Source organism: Trachinotus anak, unplaced genomic scaffold (assembly GCF_046630095.1).
Source record: "Trachinotus anak isolate AG129_WGS33_773 ecotype Australia unplaced genomic scaffold, CSIRO_AGI_Tana_v1 ptg000034l, whole genome shotgun sequence".
NCBI lineage: Eukaryota > Metazoa > Chordata > Actinopteri > Carangiformes > Carangidae > Trachinotus > Trachinotus anak.
This window is the reverse complement of record NW_027273885.1, coordinates 522806-547167: the sequence shown is the minus strand read 5'-3', so window position 1 is coordinate 547167 and position 24362 is coordinate 522806. Positions and strand designations below refer to the sequence as shown.

The following is a 24362-nucleotide window of genomic DNA, read 5'->3' as shown; positions in this document are numbered from 1 at the left end:
CAACAGATAACGATTCAAATCCATCACACAAATGCTCAACAAGACCAGCAACAACCAACAAGGTAAAGTCAAGAGGCAAAGAAAATATGGAGCAGCTGAACGAAACATTTCAGATACTTTTAGACCCTACAGCTGGAAATATCTGCTTTAAAACATCATCCAGCTGCTTTATGTCAGTTTACAGTGTTGATCTCCATCAGAAGATATATCTGTGGTTTAACAACCTGAAACCATCTCAGTGTAGTTTTACATCTCCTCTCTCAGGCTTCTATCTGGAGCTCTGGTAACAACAGGTCAGTCAGCCAATCAGAAGAGAGGATCTGAGCCTCTCAGCCTTGTGAGTGAGCCAATAAAAATAGAGCAGATTTCAGGTAAACACTCAGAGAAACAAAATTCTGCATTTCTGCATTTCTGAATACAGGCTGTGTGCATTTCTCTGTGGACTGAGGCTTTGATACTTTCACATTATTAATATAGAACCTAGACCTGCTTTATAATCACAGACACATGGACATCTACCTTTAGACTGGATGGAGCTTTATAAATGACTATTTTATATTTCAGGTATGAGACAAACGTCAGTCTGGAATCCAGGCCAACATCAGACCAGGACACTGACGGGGGGGTTTGTTATTCAAGGTTGGCTCTGGTGGATCCATCTCCCAGCTGCTGCATGCCATTTGTGAGTGCAACTCCTGTTTTAATTTCCCTCTGTTATTTCTCTTGTCTCATCTTTTTCTCATTACCTCGCTCCTCAAATTAAAGTCCTCCCTACATCACTGATACTGCCTTTATCAGGGGGGATATCGGGTATGTTAATTTGTCCTGAATTGCACTGTGGCCATTTGTTTAAGGTCAGAGAGCTTTTGTTTCAATGGGTTTGCTGATATCATTATCATTCTTCAATCGATACGCCAGAGACAGAAAAACACGACTCGCTAAAGGCCACGTTACCCTTCAAAGTTCTGGTGCAACAACAGAGCATGTTAGCACTGAATGGGAGGGAAGTGGGTATAGGAAAGCACTGCAGTGGGTGGTCTCTGGGGTAGGGGTCACTTCTAATTGGCATGAGGATTCTCATCATGAATGGGACATTTTACAAGGCAACATGTCCCCAGCTTTTACTAACTACAAATATGGAGTCATTGTTGATTCTTGTAATGAAAGTACAAAGGAGCAGACCTGAGCTGACAGAGTGAAACTACTCACTCGCAAGGTGAGGAAAACAGAGCGGGGAGCTGCAGGCAGGTGGTAAGGCCAGCAGCGAAACAGCCATAAAACCATCCTCTCACTGACCTTTACCCCACTCAGTCCCCTGGTGAGAGCTCACTATAGAGCATTAGTCAACCTGACCAAAACACTGGCAGGCTGATATGATCGACCGATTTATCAGATATGTTAAAAAAGATAAGATATAAGCTATATTATTATTATTATCATTATTCACTGGGTTATTTCATTGAGATCACGGACACAAAGATCTCTTCAGTGTTCAAATCAAAGGTCAGGATTCACTGGTGGGGCCTTAGCCAGTCCTGGGATTTGCTCTGGTGAACAGGACTTTTAAAATTTGAGAGGAGACACAGCTTCAGAGGGATATTCTTATAAACATAAGTGACAGTGGGTAATTCTCTTCTTCTCGTTTCTCCACTGTCAAGCAGAGACATGACCAGACCTGATTTTCCTGTTTTCAAGAAATACATGTTTTATTCTAATATAACCATTATTTATCTTCAGACTCTGTGTCAGGTGTTCAGCCTGGTGTTTAAAGGTCTTGTATTTTACTCTTCTCTTACTCTTCTCCAGTGTTTTATTTGTAGTTTTGATCCATAAGAAGATGTATTTGTTGTTTTAAAAACCATCTTAATGTAGTTTCTCAGGTAAACACTCTTACTTTCACAGTATTAATATAGAACCTAGACCTGCTTTATAATCACAAACACATGGACATCTATCTGTCTGCAAACAGACAAAACACAAACAAATTCAGAACAGTATTTGCTGCTCTCAGGGCCACTGTACATACAGTAAGGACATCCATACAGATAATAATAATCTTTAAAAAATCAAGAAAAAAATAATAAGAAGAGGCAGATCAGAAGCTATTTTTGTACATTGTACCAAATGCTATTACACCTTTTAATGGAATTATTGCACATTATACACAGATATTTACAGATGTTACTGCACATTTCCTCATCGTCAGTTCCTTTTGTCAGTCTTAATGGTGGCACTTGATAATAGGTCAGAGTGTGACCATCACCCCATATGGACATGAAGTTGTCAGACTGATCTTTAGGGTCTGTTAGGCTGGACATACACTGTACGATTTCGGTCTGATAATGAGCCAAATTCTAGTTGTCGTACGACTGTTTTTGGATTCGGGCTGAATTTCAGCTATATCCTACACAGTTTTCGTGTAGTGTACAAGGGGGTAACGACTGCCGATGAGCAGTCAGACGGATTTCAAACCTGTCAGAAATTCTGGTCGCCCCTCGTGAGGATATCACACAGTAGAGATGGAGCCACGAGCCGATTCCCCTAATCTCAGTGGTTTTTCTGTGCGAAAACAGTAAACAGGAACAGAAGCAGAACGGACATTTCTGCACAGAGAATGGCACAAATGACCAAGGCAGCGCGTTTCTCCTTGGTGAGCATCTCTGAAATCACCATTTCTGGTGTTCCGGGTTCGGGGGTCCAACGTTTTTGCACGTATAGTGTGATCAGTCAAGTCGCAGTTGACCATTGGACCGTACAGTATGAGCACATATATCGTGAGCTTTGGCTTTTCATCGCGTGCAATTTACTCGTACAGTTTGAGTTGGAATTTAACAAATCGCACAGTGTATATCCAGCCTTAGTGGGAAAAAAGTAACAGATGCATGTTGTTTTTCACTGGTTTACCCATGTGCCTCTGTCTCTCCCACTCCTCTTCTTCCACTTCAGAAGCTGGCACTGTCACAAAGATGAATGCTCAATAGAGTGGACGTCCAAGAGTCGTCTCTCTGGCTGCTTCAGTATCACTCTTTCATTTTACTTTAGTCCTTATCCTCGCCAGTGGCCACAGAAACTCTTCCTGTTTCTCACTTACTCATCACTTCCCCTGAATCATTATTGCCAACTCTCTCTGTTTCTTCTCCTCTCACTCAGTCTGGCTCTGGATTCTCTGTCTTTAAAGACAGAGAATATTTAATTGCAAAGAGACTTTGCCGGACTCTGTGTCACTTGCAGAGCACATCTCTGCCACTAATGTGGAACTAAATCTGCAATCAGCTCCTTGCATGAAGCTGTAACCTGACTGACAGGACACCAAACTGATCGCTGTTCCAAAAACAGATGATCTTGTTTGATGTCTTAAGGCAAACCAGAAACCTGTACTCATGACAAGGTCACAACAGTGGCTGTGAAAGCCTGCTACCAGTGCCTTTCTACAGGTTCAGTAAAAAGCACTTTAGCTAACCCTGTCATGATCATATACACCTCTACTGCATGAGTTGGATCAGTTTCAGCTTCAGGTCAGTAGAGACTCGGTGTCAGGACTCAGTTCTACATCTGTTTCATCAGTGAAGGAGATCAGGTGAAGACATGACCTGAGAGTCAGATTCACAGCTGGTCAGACATGTGGGGGTGCTAGAGGAGTGAGGAGAGGAGTGAGGAGAGGAGGAGCCCTCTGAGGAGAGGAGGCTTCAGGAGCTGGTTCCTCCATCAGGAACCACAGACCAGAACCGTCTGGACTGAGACTGTCTGTGTGCAGGGATGGTGATGAAAGACCACATTCATCAGAGGAGCACAGTGGAGGAGAAGGAGCATAAGGCTTGATTTGATTTGGACGGCCATGGGTAGCCAGTGTAAGTCAGTGAGTAGCAGAGTGACATTTTGGGCTAATTGAAGACCAGACAGGCTACTGCATTCTGAACTGTCTGGAAGGGTTTCACTGTGACTGAAGTGAGGCCCATCAGAAGAGCATTACAGTAGTTGAGATGAGAGAAAACCATGGTCTAGACCAAGAACTAGGTGGAGGACTGAGTCAGGTAAGACCTGATTTTTCTGATGTTGTATAGAGCAGATCGGCTCAACCGGGAGAGATTCAACATGGTCAGAGTGGGAGAGCTGGTCTTCAAACATGACACCAGGTTTCTTGCAACCTTTGTTGGGGTAAGAGATGAGGAGACCATTCTGATATTGATATCCTAATGAAGAGAGTGAGACCCCAAGGCCTCCTGCCAATTGAACATACCTGGAAAACCTCCAGTGGGAGGTGCCCAGGAAGCATTCAAAACAGATGTCTGAACCATCTCAACTGGATCTTTTCAACTTGAAGGAGCATTGACTCCAAGTTCCCTCTCGATGTCTGGGTTCCTCACATTATCCTGCAGAGGAAACTAATTTCAGCTGTTTGGTCACTACTCAGAGCTCATGACTACAGGTGAGGCTCAGAAGATTGACCAGTAAATCGAGAGCTTTGTCTTCCGGCTCAGCTCCTTCCTCACCACGATGATCTGGTACAACACCTGCTTTACTGCTGATGGTGCACCGATTCAAATGCCAAGCTCCATCCTACACTCACTTGTCAACAAGACACCACAATACTTTAACTCCTTCACTTGGGGTAAAAACTCCATCCCAACCCAAAGAAAACAATCCACTGTTCTCCAGCAGAGAACCATGACCTACGACTTGGAGCTGCTGACCTTCATCCAAACCGCTTCACGCTTGGCTGCAAACCACCTCAGTGCCTGTTGAATCCTGGTCTGATGAGACCAACAGAACCACATCATCTGCGAATAGCAGGGAGGGAATTCTGAGGCTCCCAAACCAGACACACTCCTCCCCCCAGCTGCACCATGAAACCCTGTCCATGAAAATCACAAACAGGAGTGGTGACGAGGGACAACCCTGGTGGAGGCCAACACCCACCCGGAAGGTGTTTGACTCTCTGCCAAGAATACGGACACCAGCACCCCGTATTCCCGCAGCGCCCCCCGCTAGATCCCGGTTGTAGGCCCTCTCCAAGTGTACAAAACAGATGTTGGGCTGAAAACTACTTTAATGCATATATGTCATATATGTCATATATTACATATTATACACTTCACCAAATGTTTTTAATGGACCAAAATAACGAGCTCACGTCAAGGTCCTTACATACAAGAGCTTCAGCTTTAAGCTGCTGTTCCTTCCTGCTTTACACACTGGCACAGTGTGAGAATGTCCCAGTCAGTGGGACACGATCTGAGCACAGTATTAGAAAGAAACATAATAAAACCTGCTCCGGCTTCTCTCCTCTTGCTGAGCTCTGCACTAGACTCTTGGATTTCTACAATACATTTGGGAAACGGGGGCTTATATTAGTTCATACTGACAACAAACAGCAAAAGCAAATTAAAAAACACTGCTACTTCTTTACTAAGCAAGTTAGAGCCTCGCATTAATGCCTGCGAGGGCTGGAGTTCCTGCCTGTGTTTTTCATTCTTCTTCTCTCTCCATGTTTCTCTGTTTCTCCTCCCTGCCTGCCCTCCCCTGCTGGCGTTAACAATGCATGCAATTCCCCCGAAGCCCAATTTAAACCAGGCCAGTCGATGAGTGGTGTGGAAGGAGGATCTGGGCTGCGGGCTCTTTGTGGGGAGATATTGACTAAAATAAAGAAATCATGGTCAGCACTGTCGAGCTCCCCAAACAATAAAAGCATGTGATGTGCTATCATGTGAAAATCGATAGGCAGCGTGTGCGGGGCTTCTTCCTCCGGTCTGAGGCTCCAGGTTGTTTGGATGATGGCAGTCGCAGACTGACTCGGTGACAATAATAAGACGGGAGGAGAAAGAGCTCCCACTGACACCAGCATGGGATCATTGTGTAATTAAGGAGAGGTGAGACCGCACGTGGAATTCTGGTGTGTGTGTGTGTGTGTGCGTGCGTGCGTGCGTGGGGAATCTCATCCTTCTGACTAATAGTGAACTAGAGGCTGAGAGATGTGAGGTTAAATAACAGCCTCCCCACTGGGCCTCATGCAGAAACATCTCTGGTTCTGTTCAGGGGCCGACTGGGGCAGGGACTTTGTCCCTGGTCAGCCCACTCTTCAGACCTGTCTAGTTCTTCTCACGTAAAGTCATCACATCACCTGAGCCCTTTGACCCCTGAACCCCCTGAACAAATAAATTATAGTGCACATACAAGTCTAGATGCTGTATGGACAGTGTTTTAGGCCACTTGCATTTTGTAGCATGTTTTTTATCCTTGTTTTTTATGTACCTGTACACATCATGTTCAGATGTGCAGTGTCTGATTGATTGACAACAGCGAAGGGAAAAGGGGGTGGGACAGACCCACATGGGCCAAATTTAACTGGCTAAAAGATCGATTATTATATATTATTATTATATATATATTACCATGACCCCGCAAACCTATGTTGATACTGATTGGCCGAACTGTCCAGTGGTCCACCTGGTAAACTCCTGGTACTTGCTTCCCTTCATCTTCACAATCATGAGATTTGATCATTAGCATAAGTAACACCCCCAAGCTGTAATATAAAGCTTCCTGCTGTCCTCTGTTTGTGTTTCATTCACAGAAACATGACCAGAGTCAAAGGAAGAGGAGAGCTCAGTGCTTCAGCAGACGAGAACACACGACGTAGCAGTGTCAGTGGTTGCATGAGAAGACCCAAGACAGTTATTAGAAAAGGTTATTACAGCTGCCACCAGCGTGTCATCAGAGCAGCGCAGACAGAGAGAGAGAGGGAGGAGTCTGACGAGAAGATAGTCACAGAGAAGTAATGTCTCAGTCCCTGCATGAAGACCTGGGGAAGCTGTCAGAGCAGAGACTGGAGCGGAGAAGCTGCCATAACAAAACACGTTACTTCCCGTCCAACAGGGTTTGAAAAAGATCTACTGAGCTTTCAATCACATATCATGGTCTTCATCTGCAGCTGGTGCAGGTGTCACCACAGGAGATGTGTGTCTGCTCTGGCTTTAAAGGGACACCAGGACATCTCGACCTCTGCTGCTTTGATTTTGGTCATTTGAATAAAAAAAATCTCTGGTCAGTCCTACTTCAATTAACTTTAATTCCCCCCCCCCATGAACTTTTATGAGGCGCTGAGGCACAAACCCTAACCCTTTTAACACCAGTGGAATAAAGCTCCAGTCAGGGAAGGGTCCAACGTCTCAGTGAGGGGGGGTTATCTCTGTCTTGACCTCAACAAAGCTCTGCTGAACTCATCTGAATCACTGTGGGTCAATTACATTGATTGTGCTTATTAGTAAATTACAGATATTTGACAGAATGCTATTATCTAATTAGTAACTGCTAATTTTTCTTTGATGAGCTGAGGTTCTGGGTTAAAACATTAAGAGCTAAAAAACAGAACGACAAAACAAACACTTTGGTATCTATGGCTGAGTTTGTCATACTGAGTCCCACAAGGATCCAGTCTTGGGCCTCTTTTGTTCAAGCTATATATATGTATATATGTACATATGTACACACTCCCTCTGTGGCTCATCACAGCTATGCAGACGACACAGATTTATTTATCTCTCACCAAATGGTTTCAGTACCATTGACTCTTTTGTGTGTGTGCCTTGAAAAAGTGACAGACTGGAGGCAACAAAACTTCCTGAGGCAGCTGTGATGGGAACAAAGAAAGAAGGTTTTAACTCGGAGTCTACCTGGAGACCAGAGCAGTGAAGATGTCTGTTTCAGTGACCACATCAAAGCTGTAACTGAATCTGCATTCTGGCATCTCAAAAACACAAACACAGCTGGGGTCAGAGATCCTGTGTCTAACCAAGACTAAGAGAAGCTTCCTCATGTCTTTAAATCCTCCAGAGTCCATTATTGCAACACTCTCCTCACTGGTTCACTCAATAAAACATTAGACAGCTACTCATTCAGATGCTCAGTGGTTCTGACTAAACTCTCAGGTCTGTGACTTCAGTCAACTGAATTCAAAGTTTTACCCACAACTGTCCCTAAATGAACTGGGCCCTGAATATATTCCTGAAATGTTTGATGTATATGAACCTAACAGATCTCTGAGATCGTTTCCCTCATCTTTATGCTTCTTTGATTTTCTGTTAAGCTCATTGAATGACCTCTGTGAAAACCCGGACCTCCTGTTAGAGAGTGTACATGGGGGCACCCCCCCCAATATCTCACTGGTGTAGGTCCAACTGCACATGTGTCCATGTGTGTCCATGTGTGTGTGTGTGTGTGTGTGCACCAGTCTCCATCCTGGCTGGTCCAATATCAGTTTCCACCATCATTTTCAATGCCACACTTGGGAAAATCAAATATTAATCCCGACCTGTCTCAGACATTCTGAAATGTGACGGGGGCCACTCACCATTTTATTATTGATTTCATGAAAATGGATCTCGCAGACTTTCTCCACCACATCCTCAATTTCAAATGTTACAAAGCCAAAACCTGCAGAGGAGACAGAGGGGAGAGAGAATAATGGCATGAGGAGAGAGAGAGAGGAGGCAGGAAACAGAAGGGGGGGGGCACTTGGTCATAATTCCACAAAGGCATGATCCGATTACAGCTAAGAACACTCATTTCTATCGATTAAGAGGTGGAAATGGAGCCTTTCCCCTCACACAGAGCTCTGCTTCCTCAGGTTCACTGAGCTTTAAAGTCCAAGTGCAAAAAAAACCCTGTGGTGATCAGGAGGATCCACATCTCACAGCGGACCCACGGTGTTCTGGTGCAAAGTGAAGGAAAAGCTGAATAAAACACACAGACCAAGAAGAGGTGGATGTAATGATCCCACTTTATTGGTTTGTTTCAGAGGAGATGCTGATCACCTTGACCTTCATGACTCAGCAGGATCAGCTGATCGTTTGCATATCACAGGAATATTTGAGAATCAACAGAAACACACACAGAGCAGAAAACAGTGCAAACACTCACAATGGATTTCTAATTTCCCCCTGGATGTAAAACCTGTGTGTTCATGTCTGTGTTAACACCTGGATCTCTCACATGTGAGAATCCTTCTCTCCAGGCTCCAAGCTGCTGATCCACAGTGGTTTGGACCAATCAGCATCCTCTGAGGGAGGAGCTACTGGCAGCCAGGGGCGTGTCTTAAATGTGATGACATTGAGAAGAGACTGTTGTCCTGTAACAAACAAGGTCATAGGTCGTCTGTCAGCAGGTTACTATGACCCATAGTTAGGTTTTGTTGCTAGGCGACATCTAGTGGTCGTAGTGATGATGACAGGAGCGAAGGGAAAAGTGCGATGACGTAGTTTATAGAGCGACAGAGTCCACATCAGGGGGAGGTTGGGGTGGATGGACGGGTCAGTAAAACACAGGACTCTGAGGCAGGAGGCTGCTCTTCATTACCCCGATGACCTGGACCGTTTTACAACCTTAACTATGTTTTTATTATTGTAACCATGACGATGACACTTTAACCCTGAGGAGGTACTTCTTTTCACCCAAACTAATCTCTTCCACGTCTTTAACCTCCTGTTTACACCATGATGACTGAAGTCTTGTATCTGAGGACTAACGACCTGTATGGTCGTCAAGGCTGGAGGAACTGCTGATGATACAGGCAACAGTCCAGTAATCTGTCTCTTCTTCTCGTCCCTCTGCTGGTTTTTCTTTACTATTCATGTTGTATAAATGTGATTAGAAACCCATGACGCAGAACATTCTCCAGGAGAAACCTACCTGGGTAAATCAGGTTTCCCTAATCCCCTACCTGGATTATGGAGACCACATTTCTCATCTTACTGGAAAAAGCTGTAACCTGGTTAAGTTCACAGGAACCCGGTGATAGAGAGTATCTGCAGCAGTTCATGAAGTCTGTATCCACACACAATAACCCGACACGAGGACCTCATACACGGTGTTGGTCTGCCCTCAGGTCACAATGTGGTAATCACTGAATGGAAAAAGCAAAAGCTCTATTTACATGGAGACGTGCGCTGCAGAGCTGATGCTGTTTAACCAATGACAGCAAAGCCTCAGCTTTAACAGGAGCGCCTGACTGATTGAGACTTCCTGTAAAATCTACTGCACTCTGCGTCTTCACAGCAGATCCACTCAGTATCTCTGTTACACACCCTGCAGTGCTCTGACACACTCAGGGCTTTCGTTGGAGATGTCAGCTCATCTGTTATAGTCGCTTCACAAACCGACTGAACTGTGCACAGTGCAACATCACCACAGGTCGCTGTGGAGCAGGCAACGCTGCTCATTGGCTCCGGCTTCTTACATCTAATGTCGGCCATCGTGACTGGTGGGCTTGTTGGCTTAAAGTCACCACAGAGAACATGTACCTGCACAGGTGACACAGACCAGGGAGGTGGATGATTCGAGGGACAGGTAGAAATAAAGACCTGCTCCAGACGAGGGAAAAATAAATCTAATCCACCCTTGGCCTGCCTCTTCCCCTCCTCCTCCCCTCCTCCAACGTATCAGTACCCCGGTCACCACTTCTGACATCCAACAAATCAGCTGTCAGGAGCAATTTCTCAGCGAGTCCAGCAGCCGACATACCAACACCACAGCACCAAGAGACGATGGACAGAGGTGACCTGAGAGGGACGATTCATGATGTAATCAACCACACATCATGTATGAAAACTGATAACCTGCATGTTTTTTTTGTGAATACAGTCTATAATAACTCATCACATTCTGAGACGGCTACTGTCATTTGTTCTGTTTTAGTGGCAGTTTCAGGCAGGATCCCCCAGTGAAAACCACAGAACAAGTCTGTGGGTAACAGTTCACAGACCAGCTGTCAGGTGGTCCTGTGCCTCAGACCAAATACAGACGAGCAGCTTGCAGCTTCTAGCCCTCATCACTTTCATTTCTTAAACTTTAAAAGCATTTTCAGAAGCATATTCAGCCGATGTTGATCATAAACTGGAACTAGACAAAATTCAACTGACGATAATTTAAGTTCAGAAAGTCAAACAAAGCGTCTGATAAATGAGCGAGTCATGAAACACACCCAACCTGCCAGCATGATGTTGATTAAAGTATGGAACTGAGCAGCCAATCACAGGCCACCCTGCCGGCAGCAAATCATGCAAGTGGATCAGCACAGAGCAAACAGCACAAACAAATACCATGTCACGCACTGTGACCGGCGGCGGCAGATGATTGTGGCTGAGAGTTAACGGGGAATTTTAATTTGTTAAAGCAGGGGCTGAACATTTTACTCTGAAAACCAAATAACTAAACATGATTATAATAAATAACAAGAGAGGAGGTAAAGCAGCTTCTTACCCATGACCCTTCGTTGTTATTGTTGTAACCATGACAACAAAGACCGTCTAATGTTGAGGAAGTACTTATCTTTTCCTGAACCTAACCAAGGAGTTACTGCCTATAGATGTGTGGACACAGAGAGGAAGACGCTCCGTCCAGTCAGCTGAGCAGCACAGTCACCACCTCCAGCTCCTGTCTCCTGTCGCCAGACGGAGAAAATATATTTTTATCTTTATTTTGATGTCAGCTGTCACTTTCCACCTGTCCCTCAATGACAGCAGCCAATCTCCAGTCAGAAGTGTGTAATAAGTGCCAGCAGCAATTATTAAGGCGTCAGGATGGAACTCACACTTATTAAGATTTGTAAGGCACACATGTAATATTACACACACACACACACACACACACACACACACACACCTGTTTGCAGCCTCTCACAAGACAAAGCTGGTGGAATCAATGCAAGGCTCTTAATGCCAGACCCCATAGGAGACACCACGCAAATAAAATTACAATGCTGAATCAATGGAGTCTTGGCTAACCTTTGCTTAAGAGCAAGCCCTCCAACACACACACACACACACACACACACACACACACACACAACCAGTGCTCTAATGTATTTCAGTAAGAATTATTGAGTAAATCTATTCATTTCACAAATCATTTCACAAGCTTTTCCACCACTGATGAAGATGAATTTGAAGACACAGAATACTCGGTCCTGATGCAGGGTCACAGGAAGTCCAGTCCTGTTTCCAAACACTGTAACTGGTCAGATGTTAAACGACACAGCGCATCAGCACACAGTAACCTGTGGGGAGTGGTGGACAGTAACGGAGTAAATTTACTTGAGTACTGTACTTAAGTACATATCCAGAGGATTTGTACTTTACTTGAGTATTAGATTTCTTTGGTACTTATTACTCTTACTTGAATACATTTCCAAGACAAATATTTTTACTTTTACTCGAGTAAATTTCTAGGAAGGCTGAAAAGTACTCGTTACTTTCAGGTCTGCTCTTTTTTTTATTTTTTATTTTTATTCTAAAATACTATTGGACACAAGCTGTGTTTGTCAAAGAATGAAACCTATCACAGTGCACGCTCTCCACTGAGATCTACGTAAAAGCGGATAATAATATCGGGACATGGGGAGACAAGACAGACATGGGGAGCCAGGGTTTGTTGTGCTCCTATATTGTACTGGCACATGTCCTTCCTGTAAAGTCAAGTGACTTCAACATTGAGTTATTGAAAGCAGAGATGTAGTTTTTTGTAAAGCAGTGGTTCTCAACCAGTGGTCTGGGGACAACATTGGTCTTTGAGGGGGTTCCAGTTCCCAACTTAGCTAAATGATAGAGAGTTAGTTGGACAGTGCAGGTTCATTTGGTTACAGTTTTAATGATTGTTAATAAACACTGCATCTGCAACATCTGCTGTCCTCTTATGATCCCATTCATTGTATTTGTTCTTATAGGTGTTTCTGCAGGCTTTATATGACACTGTGGTTCTAAAAGCAAGCACATCAGTGCAGGTGGTTTCAAAGAGTTAATTCTCAGAAACAAGAGTTAAAAGGTCCTTAAATTCATTTAGAAAAAATTATAGTAATTCATTGATGTGAAAAATAAGAAGTTTACTCTTACTCTTACTCTTACTTTTACTTAAAGTAAATTTAAAAGCCTGTACTTTTGGATACTTAAGTACCTTTAAAAGCAAGTACTTTTTTACTCGAGTAACATTTAGACTGAGCTACTTTTACTTGTAACGGAGTAAATTTTGACCGGTAGTATTTGTACTCTCACTCAAGTAGTGGGGTCGAGTACTCTGTCCATCTCTGCCTGTGGGTCGACAAGGCTGCGTCCTGCGTGAATATCACCTTCTAAACTAAACGCTGTACAACCGTCCATGTCCAGCGACATCTCACGTTAACTAAAAGCTTTATATCAGTGTACTGTACTATGACTTCGGTAGTGATTTGTGTAACCATGGCAACAACAGTTACAAACTGCATGACATTTACCGTGGAAAAGCCATGGGTCAAACCCACCCTCTGTGGCGCCACACTGTTCATCTTACTTTAATTCAGACTGAAATGTTACACGGTCACATGATGTGAGGCTTCTTCCTGGTAGATCAGCTGACACGGTCCTCGGGTCTGCGCTGGTTGTGGGCGTGTCACGTTTGTAATGTGTGTGTGTTGCACGGAATGATGACAGTTGATGACATCACACACGAACTGCCGTCCCTGAGAATTCTCCCAAAAACTTTCACTCCCACAACGTCCAACCTTCACGGGAGTTTTTCATATGAAGACAGAGAGAAACGTGTCCTCATCACCCAGAGTTGCTCTCACTGTGACATCACTTACATCCAGAGAGCGGCGTCCAAACCTCCCATAGACCGCCATGTCAAACTGGGCGATGGGAGTTTTACACTGCGACGGCTCCTCGACGTGAACAGGAGCTTCACCTATAAGACCTCGTGTCTTTGTTAGGGTTAGACAGAGTGTTCTCGCAGTTCTCGTCTACTTCAGGAGCAATCAGGACGTTTTCTTTGAAAACTTTTGTGGGACACAGTGTGGTTTGTCTGTTTTTCCCTCAGTCACCATGGCAACCACTGACTCAGTAGTTGCTGGGCAGAATTAGATAAAGCTGACTCTGATTGGTTAATTAGGTTGATTAAATCTCATGGGAACATTTTCACGATCAGCTCTCCTTCAAACTGCAGCTTCATGGCAGCTGGACACAGGTCAGGTGGTCTCTCACACACAAGTGTGTCTCTGTGTGTGTGTGTGTGTCTGTGTGTGTGTCTGTGTGTGTGTGTGTGTGTGTCTCTGTGTGTCTCTGTGTGTGTGTGTGTGTGTCTCTGTGTCTGTGTGTGTGTCTCTGTGTGTGTGTCTGTGTGTGTGTCTCTGTGTGTGTGTCTGTGTCTGTGTGTGTGTCTCTGTGTGTGTGTCTGTGTCTGTGTGTGTGTGTCTGTGTGTCTGTGTGTGTGTCTCTGTGTGTGTGTCTGTGTGTGTCTCTGTGTCTGTGTGTGTGTCTCTGTGTGTGTCTGTGTGTCTCTGTGTGTGTGTGTGTGTCTCTGTGTCTGTGTGTGTCTTTGTGTGTCTCTGTCTGTGTGTGTGTCTCTGTGTCTCTGTGTGTGTGTGTGTCTCTGTGTGTGTGTGTGTGTGTGTGTCTCTGTGTGTGTGTGTGTGTGTCTGTGTGTGTGTCTGTGTGTGTCTCTGTGACACAGCTCCCTCCATCAGTACTTGTATTGATATCAGCGCCCTTGTCTCGGCCTCAGGTGGGGGCAGGACCCTCACAGAGGTCAGTGTCCCTCAGGTGCCTCTGCAGGAGTGCTACCATCACACCCAGGGCCCGGCCCCCTTCGCTGCCCCCTCACATCAACACATCTGACAGCTGATTCACTCAGATACAGAAAGCAGCAGATGCACTAAAATCTCTCCAGAAATTTTCTAGAAATTTCTGAATATAGTTCCTCTTTACTGGTGCAGTTGCCTTGGTAATTACACATTTACTGGATCACTGATGTTTCTTGGATTAATTTAATATCAAAGAGCCAAAGACTGTGTGATGAAGTGTGTTCGTCTTCCTCTTACACCACCCAGCTGCCAGATGAAAAAGCAGCTGAAGCTCAGTGTGACTCGCAGCAGCAGGGAGGAAGATATTTGGACTGTATTACTGTAACGCTGTCTTTGTGTTGATTCGTCTGACAACAAAAAGAGAAGCAGAAAATAATGCCTGCGCTTCTCCTCTGAAATAAATCTCTAAAACCAAAGCCTAAGAAGAGTTCAATATGTCTGCAGTACGACAACAGCTGCTGCTCTGCTCCGGGTTTCAGTAAATATTCTCAGGATCTGTTCCTGACGACTGTGCAGCCAATAAAAGCCTGCGACAAACGAGAAAATTCACTCACTCAAAGTTTATGAGAAACACTGGCTGCACATGTGTTTGTTTCTCTCCATTAGGGCGCTTCTGCTCTCTCTCTCTCTCTCTCTCTCTTTCCACTGCTTCAGCTCTGTCGCTCTGCAGCCTCGTTCAATTTACTCCCAAGAGTGAGAAGTCATTTACATAGAGACACACACTATGACAACATTGTCACAAATGGCATCCAATTTCTACCCTCCATCAGTGTGGCAGAGCCAGTGGGAGCTTGCTGATTGTGTGTGTGTGTGTGTATGTGTGTGTGTGTGTGTGTGTCCTGCAAGTACATGCAGACACACACAAGAAGCAGCTGTTTGATTCATTGTTGTTGTTTTATCAGTTTTCATAAATAATGTGTCTTCATCTGAATGTTCATGTGTGTTCATGTTTACAGTGTGTTCAGAAATATTCAGACCCCTGGACTTTTGTCAGAGGGTGTGAACACTCTCTGAAGGCTGTAAATGTGATTGTCCATCATTTTATTGGATAACAATAATTGTAATGTATCTAATTTCATTCTATTTTAATGACTGTAATGTGATTCAGGGATAAAAGATGAAATGCTGCTTTATCTGAAGGAAAAGCTGGAAATGTGTAGCGCGCAGGTATAACAGACGTGTGTGGTTTTCAGGTGATTTACTGAAGGTCAACAGTGAACGACACAGCATTTAACAACATACCAGTCCTGCTGCCATCTACTGAGCATCAGGGATAAACCCCCCTGCCCCCTGCAGCCATACCACCAGACCACAGACCAGAACAGTTTCTTTGCTCAGGCTGAGACGACTGAATTCATCCTCCACCACCACAACAGATTCTTTATTCATTCATTTATATAACTTTTGTTTTTGTGAGGAGCATAAATGGACTACATCTGTGATTTGTGTTGCATAATGATAATAATCAAATTGAATCTTGAACCTTGACTAACACCCACCACATGAAGACAACAATAATCCTCCATCTCCCACAGTCACTGTTCAAAATGCTACAGGGACACGAGCAGAGGACGAAGAGAGAGGCCAAACACGATGAAGTGATGTTTCATCTTGAAACGTCTGAAGCCTCATATACTGTATATTAGTTATTAGTGTTAACAGAGTAAACAGACTGTGATGGACAGACTGCCAGCTGTCTGAGCTCCGTTAGCATCAGCTGCTAACTCTGTTTGAAGACAACAGTGAACACAGAGGCTCCAGGATGTTTTATTCTGTCTGAGTTTGTTGCTCAGCTTCAGCCATTATTCAGCTCTGAACGGTCACGAGGGGGCGGGGCCACATGACATCACAGGGAACACGGCAGACCTGGTATCAAGAGACACCTGTGTGTCCACCAAACATGTGGAGCAGTGAATGAAGCAGGTGTGTCGGAGAAATGAGTGTTCAGGTGAGAGTCGTCGACCTGACGAGGCCTTCACCTGCCTGAAGGCTGAACATGTCCGTCTGCAGAGCCCCGAGCCTTCAGCTCACCTGACCCCACCTGTGACCCCTGCACAGGTACTGTCACTTCATCACATGATGTTCATGGGGAGTTTTTTAAAGGGACAAACACCATGTTGACCTTTGTTTTCTGTCTGGTTACACAACATTGTGACTAACAAAGAAAAACATGGCAGCACAGGGAGGACATCGTTACACACAATACATACACACAATTTCTATTACTGGGGGGGGGGGTTAACGTGTAAATGTGTGAGGAACACAAACCCAACAGTCCCTCGTCACCTTGGGAGGTGTTATGGGAGAACTGGCCAGATGCAGCAGTGCTGAGTCAATAAATAGATTGGCAGGCATCAATGGGAGTTTGTGGCCTTATTTACACATCCTCTTAATCAAAAACAAGAAGGAGAGGAGAGGAGGAGGGGGGAGGAGGGGGAGGAGGTGGAAGGGGCAAAGACAGTTAAGCTCTTTAGAAGCAGGATCCCTTGTAAAGTAAATGAGAGTGGACAGAGGAATCGATTGAGGCAGCAAGCATCTCACTACATTGTAATGAGCAGAGTGAAATACGTTAGGCAGACACAAGGTGAATGGGGAGGAGGAGGAGGAGGAGGAGGAGGTGGAAGAAGAGGACGAGGAGGAAGAGGAAGAGGAGGAGGAGGAGGTGGAAGAAGAGGAGGAGGAGGACAGGAAGAAGAGGAGGAGGAGGACGAGGAGGAGGAGGTGGAAGAAGAGGAGGAGGAGGAAGAAGAGGAGGAGGAGGAAGAAGAGGACGAGGAAGAAGAAGAGGAGGAGGAGGACAGGAAGAAGAGGAGGAGGAGGAGGAGGAGGAGGAGGTGGAAGAAGAGGACGAGGAGGAAGAGGAAGAGGAGGAGGAGGAGGTGGAAGAAGAGGAGGAGGAGGACAGGAAGAAGAGGAGGAGGAGGACGAGGAGGAGGAGGTGGAAGAAGAGGAGGAGGAGGAAGAAGAGGAGGAGGAGGAAGAAGAGGACGAGGAAGAAGAAGAGGAGGAGGAGGACAGGAAGAAGAGGAGGAGGAGGACGAGGAGGAGGAGGTGGAAGAAGAGGAGGAGGAGGAGGAGGAGGACAGGAAGAAGCCTGTTCTGATGGAGCAGCTCCAACTTGAATAGAAGAAGCAGTGAAGGGATTTAACAGATGTGATGTTTGCAGCTGCACAGTGAAGCTGCTCAGACTCAATCTGTCTGCTCCCCCTGCAGCTTCAGATCAACAGCTGCCTCTGCACAGTCCACTCAGCCAAGATCCTGCTGACTGTGACACGTCTGTGTTTCTGATCATGATCGATCTGTGTGCAGGAGGAGCCTCACCACATCTGACAGGAAGAGACTGTCCCATAACAAACCTGCCCCCGGGTCGTCTGTCAGCAGGTCGCCCCGTCAAGTTGTTTTTGTACAGAACCAAACTGTAACTGGAGCTTCGTCAGTTTTTTGTTTTATTATTAACAAAGATAAACATCAGAAAAAAGAATCAAGGTCCCTGCAGAGAAGTGCAGTGAAAACTGAAAATACCAAGCAGGAAATAAAAAAACTAAACAAATCATTACAGCACTAAATGGAGTATGAGAGTGATACTTGGCTCGGTTCATTACGTTCAACAAATGAGGAGCCCAGTCAGCTCAGCGAGCAGATGTGGCTAACTGAGCTGACTGATGCAGCCTGGAGCGGACCTGAATATACCACCGAGTGGAAACCACATCTACACTTACAGGCTCTTTAACCCCTGATTTTTCTGTGAATTCAAACAGTATTTATTACTTTAGTTTAATGCAGACAGTCCCCTACACTACACTCTCTCCACACACTCCTGGGTTTCAGTCTGGTACCAGAACATTACTGCTCTCACGGTGCAGCTCATAATCCAACAGAGTCTGTGAAATTCTTTTTTTTTTTTTTACTTTTTTTTTTTTTTTTTTTGGGCTTTTTATGCCTTTATTAGAGATCAGTGGAGACTGACAGGAAAGGGGGTAGAGAGAGGGGAATGACATGCAGGAAAGAGTCGGACCGATCGGGAGTCAAACCGGCGACTGCCTGCCAAGAGCGTCTTGCGCTCAAATGGTATGCGCCCTAACCACTTGACGACCGGGCCGCCCCGCAGAGTCTGTGAAATTCTGTTCAACCAGCCAGACTGAGACATCAGGGAGAAGGGTCCTGGCAAAAGACGAGACCCTGATGGTCTGAGCTCTTCAGATCCCATGGAGATGGAGAAACTTCGAGAAGAACAAGCATCACTGCTTGTTCTTATTCCAACAAAGCTAAAGGACTCTGAGACTGAGAGACACCAGATCTCTGGTCTGATGAACCTGACTGAGACTGAGAGGATCTGCACAGAGGAACAACAGATCCTGGAGGCTGTGATCACTCAGTGAGGTGTCTGAATACTTCTGTCAACGTGATATTTCAGATTTTATTTTTTAATAAACTTTAAAATTTAGTTTTCACTTTGTCGTTATGAGTGAAGACTGATGAGAGAAAAACAGAATTTAAACGATTTTAGCTGCAACATAACAACATGTGAAGAAAGTGAAGGGGTCTGAAAACTTTCTGAATGAAGTGTATTTACACATTTAAACAAAACCAAGTTCTCTCACAGCTGTTTCCCTCAGCCACAGTCTCCCTCTAACTAGCTGTGTCCATCAGAACTGCCCTCCCTTACCGTTTGACAGAGAGGCTAATGGAACACCATATGGACCTGGGTTTTGAGCCCCATGTATAGTGACAGCTCTATGCTGGTAATAACCCCCCCCCCACACACACACACACACACCCTGTGGCAGCAGGTTGTGGATGTGAAACAAAAAAAGTCCGATTTCACCCCCCTGTCTGTCTCCTCTTCCTCTGCTGAAATAACACACTAATGTGATTACACTGGCATCAAAACAATTTGGGCTTTAATTACACGAGACACATCAAGGTGAAAACCATGAGAGGCTTTTCTCAAGGAAATCAACTGGCATGACCAATGAAGAAGGGGGGGTGGGGGTGGGGGGCATGCAGAGAGACAGACAGGTAAACAGAGAGGAAGTGAAGAGAGACAGGAGGCTGAGACTGAACATCACACACAGCCTCTCTAATTAGATGGTGGCAGCGCTCTCAGACAGCTCTAACAGCAATCTACGTGTGACAGATGAGACTCTGGAGTCCGTGGACTGTGTTACTGCTGAGCCCCCCCCCAGCGCTGTGTGTGGATGTCAGTGGAGCTCTCACAGGAAACTTAAACAAATGTACATCTGATTACACTCTTCTCACCTGGGAGGATTGAGCGGAGTCTCCTGATCCTTCTCACTCTTTAAATACACCTGTCTCTGGTGGGCAGGAAACAGGCTGAAGACCAGCTCCACCACATGTGGTAACAAACCTGATATAAACACACATGGTCTTTATGATATTTACCTTAACGTCTGGTCCTGCAGGAGGTGAGTTGTTCATTCTCTGACACTGCTGTCTGACTTTAGTGATGAAGAGGCAGCAGGGGCAGCAGAGGGCGACGCCTGTGTTAACGTTACGTCAGACTTGCAGCTCAAAGTTACGACTACTGCAGCATTTAGCCTGAAGCCCTGAATGTGTTACACCTGGCTGTAACTTTAACGTCCAGTGTGGAGCGGGTACGATGGAAAGTCAGACTAGTTTCCATGGTGACAATAATGGGAAAAATATTGATCACACAACCAGGAGGAAAAACCACGATGGCAGCGCATCTTGTTTATACAAGACGAGGACGGATGATCCGTGATCAGACACCTGGACATGTGTTTGGACAGTCAGCTGATCGAGGTTTCACAGACGAGCCCTGTGGACACCTGCGTGTACGGCTGTTAGAGGAGTTTACATCCACCCACAGAATTCATACAACTTTTGTTATCAGTCAAATTCATTTTGTGTTGGAGCACTCCTGATGCTCCTGATGAGCATCTTCTCTTCAGCTCACAATAAATCCAACAACAGATTTCATTGTCCAGTGTGGAGGACCTGTTGGATAATGAGCTTAATTAGTTAATGTGAGTGGTTTATCATTTGTGTTGTTGCCTTAGGGACTGATGAAGCAGAGAAACTGCTCCACTGTATTTTAAAACAGACAAAATCAAAAACTAGAGCAGAGGTGTAAAAACACTGAATTTGCCTTTAACGATGATTCATGCAGAACAACACAGCTCTGCTCACATATATCACAAGTTTATCCCCTAAATTGACACAGGTACATGAATACTTGCTCAGACGAGTGTGTGGATCAGCACATCAGCATTCCTCACTGCTGAGTCTCACACCGGCTGCACAGCTCAGCTCAGGTGTGGAAGGAATCTGTCCACAGTCATTTATGTAGGTCACCTACACGCGTCGGACCATCGATTTCACTGTCCTACTTAGCTCGATGTTTGGTGCACGGGATGTGTGGGTTGTTCTGCCGTGGTTCCCCTCTGCCATCTCTCTCTCCTACAACTGCAATAAACACCCTGAGGAGTGGGAACTAAATTAGGGCAACAAGCAGGAACTGCACACAGCGTAAAAATTAAAAATGATGCAGTAAAAATAAGACTCAGACAAAAGGCCTTAAAAAAATTGGCAGAAATCTACCATCAAATGTTGCTCTGAGTGAATAAACCTTTCCACACAGAGGACAGTGTGAGGTAAAGCTGAACTCACCTGTGGACCAGGGATGTGAAGTCCAGACCACCTGAGACTGAGTCAAAAGTTTGGACACACTTCCTAAAACCTTTGCCTGGCTCTGTAATAACTCTCAGACTGGGACTGTTAAACACTGTCCCCACACCAAGCTACTGCTGTGAGCTTCTCTTCATGTGCGCATTCACACAGCTCTACACACATTCACAAACTGATGATACATCCGGGCCAGTTTGGGGTTCAGTATCTGGCCCAAGGACACTTCAAAGTGCAGACTGGAGGAGCTGGAGAAGCCACCGACCTTCCAGTTAATGGCCCACCTGCTCCACCTGCTGAGCCACAGCCTCCCCCAGTTGTTATCTCCAACTAATGGGTATAACAAGGTGGAACCTGACATTACAAAACTAACAGGTATAATGAATATGGTTCAGATCAACTTAAGAAGAATGAAGTGAGGATAATATGTGTTTTTAACTGGTCTGGAGTCAGATTTGTTTTAGTTTTCATGCAGCCAGAGACAGAGACTCTGTGAGGTCTGTCACCAGCTGATGCTTCTGTGCTGTCTCTCTCTCTCTCTGTGAAGATTTGTTATAAAACACAAATTATTTCACACACTGTACATTTCACAGTTGTTGGGCTCATTTAAAATTAAGAGAAACATAATTAGTCCATGTGAATGTACTAAATTTTAGAGTGTACATTATTATGAAGCCACTGTTGCACGTCACGAGTCATTTAATGAGTTAGAATTTGTGCCAAGCAATTATCAAAAACTGCGAAATGATGTCCAGACACACAGACATGCAACGCCTCAGTTATCTCCCTCCTCTGTTTTATCATTTGCTAACAATGCTTTCTATAGAAATGTGTGTGTGTGTGTGTGTGTGTGTGTGTGTGTGTGTGTGTGTGTGTGAGTGTGTGTGTGTGTGTGTGTGTGTGTGTGTCAGTCCACATTAATCTCAGTCAGTATTTAAGAGCATTGTTTTAACTGGCACATTGATCTCAGGTGTTGTTTGGCTAAAACGCTGCATTTCACCAACTAACTTTCTGGGAAACAGAGTAAGAATCATCCATCAGCAGTGATGAGAGTAATGCAACTGTGTTAGCAATGAATAAACTGGGGTTGAGTGGTGGGGTGACGGATGCCTTAAAAGCCCCTTTTGAAATGTGAATTTTGTAAAGAGAGAGTTTCCTGTAAGGTGAACCTGTCCTTCAGTTTCAGGTCTTCACTTTGTGGAGCTTCTGACGAGGGAGAATCTACAATAAGTGAATAAGTAACTGTGAAGCAAACAGAAGAAGCTGTTTATGAGCTGTCAGGAGAGTTTTTTATACTAAGGTTTGATCAGTTAATACAAAACAAGTTCAAACTCAGAACTGGATGTTTGGAAATTCTTTGACAGCCACACACATTATTTCATTGCGCTGAGGATAAACTGGAGCGACATCAAGAGTTCAAGAGTTTCAGCAGATTAAACAAATACAGGACTGGGTTCACCGTGACCATGTACTGCACAGCATGGGATGAGTAACGAGGAGGGCAGTATCACATGGGGAGGCAAGGCGATAACTCCACCTCGTGACAGATGATGATTAAGGAACCTCATGAGGCCCATCCAGGGGTTTCAAGGATAAAGGCACTGACCCACAGCCGTGCGTGGTGCCCACACAGATGCAGATTCAGTGTCCACAGTGAGACAATGTCATGTATGGCAAACTAATCAAGCTGTCTCAGCAGAGCCACCACTACATAAATGAAAGTTGACGAACCAACCATGAATGGACTTTTGCAGGTCTGTACTGTGGATATTTGAGATTGTCATTGATGAAAACTGGACTGAAGATCACCCAGTTCAGTCGATAACTTTCTCATCCATCTATCCAATCCATTCATCCATCCATTTTCTGCAGCTTGTCCGGGGTTCGGTCATGGCGGCAGCAGGTCAAGTAAAGTAGTCCAGATGTCTCTCTAGCCAGCCAGATTTTTCCAGCTCCTCCTTCATAATCCTGTTTCCAGGCCAGATGAAAGATAAAATCTCTCCAGTTCTGGGTTTACCCCGAGGCCTCCTGCCAGTTGGACGTACTTGGAAGACCTCCAATGAAAGGAGCCCAAAAGGCAACCTAAGAAGATGCCCAAACCACCTCAACTGGCTCCTTTTGATGTGAATTCGGCATCAGGGATTCAGGGAAGGGGAACCTTTAAACCAAGTTGTCTGGGTTCCTGCTGAAATATCAGTCGACCCCTCAGACCACCACCACATCTGCTGAGCTACTAATGAATCAGTGGACTGGGACCCAGTTGGACCTGGTACATCCTTCACTAACTGGGAAGGTTGAACAGACTCAAAAAAAAGATCAGGACAGGCACACACCAGAAGTGGATTCCTGGATTACTTCTTGAAACAACCAGGCAAGTGCCTTAGAATGTAAAAAGCACCAGGATCAGATTTGTCCATGTTATGACCAGAAACAGACCACTCCCAGTCTACAAGGTGAGCGCTGTCCTGGGGACAAGAAACACTGGGACAGAGTCCAGTGTTTCTTGGACTCCATTACAGAGACTCCAGAACTCAATTTGACTCCATTACAACAGTGTCTGAAACCACAACTCCCAATATCTTAGCAACGTTGGAATAGGGAGGGTACTTCCAAAATCTTCCATGAACCAATAATCCAACAACTCTACAGTTTATATAATGATTGTCCAGGTGTGGAGAAGTGTGATAATTAGTGAAGCTCACCAGGGTTTCATGTAAGGTCTGAGACCTTTTCTTGTTGTTGCCTGTTTGCTGGTACCACCAGAGGGTTTAGTGTTTATCAAATCCCCTAAACCTAAGAACATTTGCTGTTGCTTTACAATCCTCGAGTTCTCAGTGTTGAGACTGTTCAGTATTACTACAAACCCATATGTTCAACTTGACTTGCATGCTGGTGATACTAGCTTGTCCATACCTACTGCCCCCGCTGCTTCCTGTGCAAGTTTAACTTTGAACACGCAGTACTTGTTAACCATGGATAGTATTCCTGCAGCAACAGATGCACAATGACGAAGGGTCTTTGTGCCTATAGAATTAACCACAAAACTGTCTTGAGTAAGAGCTGGGTCTCACTTCTCTTCATGCTCTTTTCAGCA

General features: G+C 45.0%; 1 protein-coding gene and 1 long non-coding RNA gene across 17 annotated transcripts in view; both read right to left on the bottom strand.

The window, feature by feature from the left end:
* Positions 1 to 24362, bottom strand: part of LOC139614492 (uncharacterized) — a 157359-nt gene that overhangs the window by 30636 nt on the left and 102361 nt on the right. The gene's annotated exons all lie outside the window — the stretch shown is intronic.
* LOC139614486 (RNA-binding protein Musashi homolog 2-like) overlaps positions 1 to 24362 on the bottom strand; it is a 131663-nt gene that overhangs the window by 30636 nt on the left and 76665 nt on the right. For 14 of the 16 annotated variants that reach the window (XR_011687054.1, XM_071471801.1, XM_071471809.1 and 11 more), the window contains one exon: positions 8348 to 8430. The exons of the other annotated variants lie outside the window; for them this stretch is intronic. Coding sequence is in view for 13 of the 14 variants with exons in the window: in XM_071471801.1 (XP_071327902.1) it covers positions 8348 to 8430 (83 nt within the window). In the remaining variant the exon portion in view is untranslated. The remainder of the gene's footprint in view (positions 1 to 8347; positions 8431 to 24362) is intronic. 16 annotated transcript variants of the gene reach the window in all.